Genomic DNA, 6,707 nt, shown 5'->3' on the forward strand with positions numbered 1-6,707 from the left:
CGGAAGAAATGCCAGATTATGGTGCAATTTCAAAAGCTGCCTGGACAGCGTAGGCGGCGTGGTTGAAGTTGGCTGGTCTTCAAGCTACATCGCTGATGACACTTTGATGGGAGCGTAGTTTAGTGCACTCCCCCGAAGACACTGTTTTTCGTCTATCAAATGAATTGAGTGGATTCCTGGATGATAAAGTTTAATAGGAGAGGCATAGATCGGACAAAGACTTACTCTATCGTGCAAGTGGCAGAAGGTTTGTACTTTCCACGTACTTGTTGCACGAGGATTGCTCGGGGCGGGGCGTGATTCAAATATTCTAATTGCAAATAGTATCGCTCTCACCGTAGTGCACGGTTTTGTTAGAATTTCCACGAAAGCATGTGTGGAGTCGAGCAAAGACTCGACCTGGCATGGTCACCTGCACTTGAACGCAGGCTTTGCCAACATAGCATGGAACAACACGCTGACTACCGTGTTTGTTTTCTGTGCACAAAGAAGTCGTGCAAGGCAACATCAGAGATCGTGTATGCACAGAGAGTGTGATATATGCACTCTACACTGGTATGGCTACTCGGGTCTGCTGTAGCGAGCAAGCTTGGGGGGTACAAGTGTGTGTGTGTGTGTGTGTGTGTATATATATATATATATATACATATATCTATATATATACAGTATTTTGGCCGGATACTTGTTATTGTGACAAGGAATATCGCATATACCAAGGATAATGTTTCAGCAGAAAACATATATTAAAATATTGCCAATATAAACACAATATTAAACAACCAAATATAGTAGTTCAACGGAAATGTTGTTATTGTCAATTCAAATGTATCATAAACCAACGGCATATTTTATTTCAATACACGACTTATTATAAAATATTATCAGTACATATGTAACAGATATACGAACGATATATAGTATTTTAGCAGAAGACGATATGAAGCGTTTCACCAGATGACTTATTTTTAATTGTGACAATATTAAATTTACCGATGTATTGTATTCCAGTACAAGACTATTGAATATTTTCAACATAATTAAACGTGCAAACGAAATGTAATATTTAGCAGACATTTTGAAAAATTGTCAATATAAATATAGCATACACCAACGATATACATCTGTATTTTAACAGATCGCACTTAATATTGTCAATATAATATATCATATACCAAAGATGTACATTATATCAGTAGATTCTCAATATAAATATGAATATTCCAACGATATATTGTATTTTAGAAAAAGACTTGTTATTGTTGTCAACATGAATATAACATGCACCAAATGATTGCTAACGATATATAGTAGTCTAACAGATAATGCCTGTTTAAATATGATATAACCAAAGATATATAGGGTTTTAGCAGCACACGTTTTAATATTGTCTATACAATTTAACATATACCAATGACGATAATTTATCAAAATGCTAACGGAGATACAATTTATACTAACGATAAACCATTTTTTAGCAAAAGGTTTTTTAGCAATATTGTGGATAAAAATTTATCATATACTGACGATGATATAATATCTTGCAGTAGACTTATCAACAATGTCAACATAATAGGACTTATAATACCAACGATATCTATTATCTTGCAGACGACTTATTAATATTGTCCCTACAAATACAAAACACATCAACGATATATAGCATTTTAGCAAAAGACTCATTAATATAGTCAATGAAAATCTAACATATGCCAACGATATTTAGTATTTTAGCATAAGACTTGTTAATACTTTCAATATAAATACAACATATATCGACGATACGTAGTATTTTAGCAAAACATTTACCAATATTGTCACCGTAATATAACTTTCATAACTATATATAACATAAATAATTTACAACATGCCGTATAATAGTCACTATAATATAACTTGCAGCCAACATTGTCAATATAATATAACTATAATATACCATACAAAATATACCAACGATATCCAGTATTTTAGTAGATTGTCAATATAAATATACAACATACCAACGATGTATAGTATTTTAGCTGAAAACATTAATATTGTTTCAGTGATGAATGTCATTTATCCCAGGGGTGAAATTCAGAGTAAAAACTTAAAACATACTAATGGATTTGGTAGGTTGGTAGTTTACGCAAAATAGCAAATATGGTAAATCAAAAACATACAAGTATACACACACGACAGGGTCGACTAGCTAGTCAGTCACTGTTTACAATAGTTTAAGATGATTAAGTTTTAAAGATCATCACTTGTTTCAGTGATGAACGTCATTTATCCCAGGGGTGAAATTCAGAGTAAAAACTTAAAACATACTAATGGATTTGGTAGGTTGGTAGTTTACGCAAAATAGCAAATATGGTAAATCAAAAACATACAAGTATACACACACGACAGGGTCGACTAGCTAGTCAGTCACTGTTCACAATAGTTTAAGATGATTAAGTTTTAAAGATCATCACTTGTTTCAGTGATGAACGTCATTTATCCCAGGGGTAAAAACTTAAAACGTACTAATGAATTTGGTAGTTCACGCAAATATAGCAAATTATGGTAAATCAATAACATACATGTATACTCACACGACAGGGTCGACCAGTTAGTCAGTCACTGTCCTTGAGATGGTTAAGTTTTACAGATCATCAGAAGAGGAAGAGGAGATAATGCGGTAACAGTCTGATCCAGTATCCACGGACAATACACGCACAGACACACCCCAGACCAACCAAAAACGATCGGAGACCGGCGCGAAGTGATAGGCGAAACTACACCAGAACCGACAAAGAGCAGTAGGACGAACCCCGCTGTGCCAGTATCGTACGATTCCACCACACCTCCACTGATAGACTCACAGCAATCTGGCGACAAGCCGGACACAATATCATTGTTCAGAGATGGGGAGGAGCAGTACTAGCCATGTTGTCTACTCAAGCGAACTTGATGGAACTTATGGAAGCTCAGCTCGATCAGATGGCAAATAATGCTGCTAATGACATCATTCCGAAGATGCGTGCTGAAAGCGACCGCAAACTCCGATCGGTGCGCCCTGATCTACCAAACAACTTGCAAGAAAGTTCATTGGAGGTGTTCCAACCTCTTAAAAAAGTGTAAAAAAAGGTACTTCGTGTAAATGCAGGCGCCCAAAATCTTATAAACGTATTCACTCAAGGCGAGAATGGTACATTATCATCTAAAGAAGAAAACGAGACATTCAAGTCTTTTCCAGACTTGTTTGCCACTTGGACGGCTCATTTTACAGCCTCTTCGCTAGATAATGCGGAGTGCATGACGTACAAGTGCATTGCTGATTACCTTAAATATCAAGTTATGATCTACGAATACTGAAAGAATAGTAACCAGAAGGGATAGCAGATCTAGGCAAGACTCGTCGTGTAGCTGTGGAGTAATACCTGCCTCATACACGTCTTGCGAATATCGTTGCAGCCAAGCTAGTGGTCACAGTATGATCTTCATCATTCAACCAGGGTATCAGTTCTTGCAAACAGTGCCATATCTACCCTCAATAAAGCTCTACACGGATATGAATTCCGAGACAGTGTTAACTATGATGACTCAAGGGGGTCGAGATGGCTACAATGGTGAACACGCACAATATGTATTCTATAAGAACCATAAATCATAATTGCAAGAGGACCTGAAAAATGGTTCCACAATAGGAGGATTTTCAAAAGCTGATTGCATATGAGACCTCCCACACTACCACATCTCTCCCTTGCAGAGTATAGTGTTTACAAAGCCGACGGAACAGTTAAATACCGCCAAGCCATAATCCATCGTACTCATGACTCTTAGGCCTAGGTATCAATGCACAGCTCGACATACACAAGATTAACTACGCACGCATCGTGGATGTGATAAATCGCCCAGAGGGATATACACTATCAGTAGTGGACATCATGAGTGCCTTTCGTCTTGTCCCCATTCATCGGGATGCTGTCCTTCTCATGGGACTCGAACACGAGAACAAAGTGTTGTTTCAAATTATCCCCGAATTTTGGGAATGGAAACTCACACCAACTTAAAATATCACCTATATCTACTAATATCTTATATCTACTAATGTCTCAAATAGGTCCAGGTAAATGAGTCATACCAAATACTCAGGCTATTGGAGCCATCGAAGTGAATTTAGAACACTTTGGATATGTTGGATAAAGTACTTGTATTAAACTGTTTCAAATACAAATAAAAACCAAAGTGTTATCTCATTTGATCTTGATATTTTAGACAGACCGGAGGCCGTATTTCTACAGGTCCAATTCTATGTCGACGCAGCGTCGACCACCACCTTCCCCGCGGTCCCCACCGCCGAAAGTGACCCCGATTCGTGGATTAACCAGCGCTCACTTCTTACGTGAACAAGCACGTCAAGAAGAGCGGTACTCGATCACAGCACTGGAATTAATATCTGGGTATACCTTGCAGGGCTCCACCCAGAACTGTTCCGAGACCGCACTGTCTGTATCCACTCAGATAACACTGGAGCGATAGAAGATCTCCGTTCGCGCACATCTAGTATACTTGAAATACTTAGTCAACTCAGGCTCTAATCGGAGATCGAGCCCGCCCATGATATACACGTCACGGCGACTCACATCCTAGTGATCGAATACCTCAGGCACGGCTAGCACAGCCCAACCTGAAATCACTACCATCATCACTCACTAGTTTAATAGCCCAGTGGACCTAAGTGAAAGATTTAATGTGTGAATGAAACAGATCACTGTAGTTAACTTTGCCCATCTGCAATAATGTACTTACGTTCTCAAATTAGCTTCTAGGAGAAAGACCCTCTCAGAAAAAAACGAGAACGATATATACGCACTACACACGACCCACACTTATAGGTAGCAGATTGTAGACTCTGAATTGTTTAAAGTTTTCCACATCTTTGAATAAGTCTGTATGTGCTATATAATCTTTCAAGATAAGTCTATCTGTGGTGCAAACTGTGATGCGTGATTGGTGTGGTATTGACAGTGCTCGAACTACACTTATTTTTAGTCGTAGTTGGATCCAAAGGCGTTCGAAAGTTTGTTGATTGAGAGATTCATGTTGTTCTATGGCTTGTTGATGATTCAGTTGCATGGCGTTGTTTTACTAAACCCTAAACCCTAAAACATGCTTAGCTGCTGTGCATTACTATACATGCCTGGAAGATTCAACGAAAGAACTACCTGAGATATGACGGTCTGTGGGTAGCCACCCACTGATTGTGGAGCCATAAACTGCTGCTGCTGGAATCCGTATGGTTGAGGTATAATCTGTGGCCAATACATCTTCTGCATATTGTTCATTGGCGAAGGTAATATATTGGCTGTTGGAACCCTTCGTTGTAAATTCCTACCATTTGCTGAATTATGTGATTGCCCTGAAAATCGCGATCCCGGACGTGATTGATATTTAGGCGCTATGTAGCATCTAGGGACCAGATTATCAAAAAGCCAATCCGAATCCCAAACCCCAGGATCGTCAAATATTGAGTTTTGGAATTAGGATTGTAGTATTACTGATATTAGAGTCATCAGAAATATTAGCGATAGAACCGGTAAGCTAACCCGGGACTCCGCGTGTGAGAGAAACACTCAAGCAAAATCATGTGTCTAGTGAATTAGAAAATACAAATAAAGACTCAGTTCGGTCCTCTCAGACTAGGGATTTTTCCTAGCTGAGATAACCGTACTTGAGAAGAGGTCTATTGTATCCTTTATCGTGTAACTTCAGCTACTCACCATACTCTACATTTTTTACAATATCTTTAGATACGTCGACAAGAATACATACTATCTTACTGAAGATCGTATACTGGTAAGTGGATAGAGAAGAACTCCTATCTTGTGGAAACCTTGGAACTGATACGAGAACTATTATCAGACGAGAAGAAGGAACTGAGAGTCCAACTCCGCAGAAGAAAGAGGACAACTCAAGAAAGACAAGGAATTTAATGAAACCACAAACTCTACAACATTACAGGAGGCCTCAGCACAACAGCTAAGGTGAATATAACGTGTTCCAGAAGTAAGCTGGACACGTGTCCGGGTGTTATAACTTGTTGGGTGAACATTAGTGTAATCTCAAGGTGTAAAAATTGAGAAGTGCCACTGTGATTTATTAATCAATGTTGGGGATTTTTGAACAAGAAAATTCACTAATGTCAGGGACCCAAAAACGAACGACTAGACAATACAGACTAAACACGCAACAATATAGCACACGAGAAATCTAAGGGAAACACTTCCCATAGCTAAAACAGTTAGAATAGCTAGCTGAGCATTTCCAGTTCGAATAGCTAGCTAAGAACAACTCAGGAAAGAATCTGAGATAGAAATATACACGCTGTTTCAAGCTAACAAAACTAGCTAGCAAGGTGAAAAGCAAATCAGCTTGAGGTGTAAAAATAGCGGGTTCCTAATAGTAGTTGCACAGTTAACGTATTTTATAAACGTATTAACGTTCATACTTATAATACTGGAATACGTTTAACGAATTGTACATGAACAAGAACTGAGAAATTCAAGATTCTGAACATGTGATAGTGCTCAGTAGAGTATGGGACTCTACTGTGAACAATTAGGTGGCTTTTTTAAATATAGATTGGTTTTTCCACTGAAATTAGAATTGTACATAATATAGGAGCGACACCAATCTGACACCTGAAAATGACACTTTAGGAATCTCTAATCAATGGGAGCACC

The 6,707-nt window shown here is 38.4% G+C and overlaps 2 protein-coding genes across 2 annotated transcripts; both read left to right on the forward strand.

Annotated features, from left to right (window-relative positions):
• Positions 1–2,907: 2,907 nt before the first annotated feature.
• On the forward strand, positions 2,908–3,304 carry SARC_03998 (hypothetical protein; the record flags this gene model as incomplete). Its single annotated transcript, XM_014302201.1, has 1 exon — positions 2,908–3,304. The coding sequence occupies one exon, from the start codon at positions 2,908–2,910 to the stop codon at positions 3,100–3,102; it is 195 nt and encodes a 64-aa protein (XP_014157676.1). The 3' UTR covers positions 3,103–3,304.
• Positions 3,305–4,025: 721 nt separating this feature from the next.
• On the forward strand, positions 4,026–4,990 carry SARC_03999 (hypothetical protein). Its single transcript, XM_014302202.1, has one exon. The coding sequence runs from the start codon at positions 4,276–4,278 to the stop codon at positions 4,501–4,503; it is 228 nt and encodes a 75-aa protein (XP_014157677.1). The 5' UTR covers positions 4,026–4,275; the 3' UTR covers positions 4,504–4,990.
• The last annotated feature ends 1,717 nt before the right edge of the window (positions 4,991–6,707 follow it).

This window comes from Sphaeroforma arctica (assembly GCF_001186125.1).
Source record: "Sphaeroforma arctica JP610 unplaced genomic scaffold supercont1.214, whole genome shotgun sequence".
Taxonomy (NCBI): domain Eukaryota; class Ichthyosporea; order Ichthyophonida; genus Sphaeroforma; species Sphaeroforma arctica.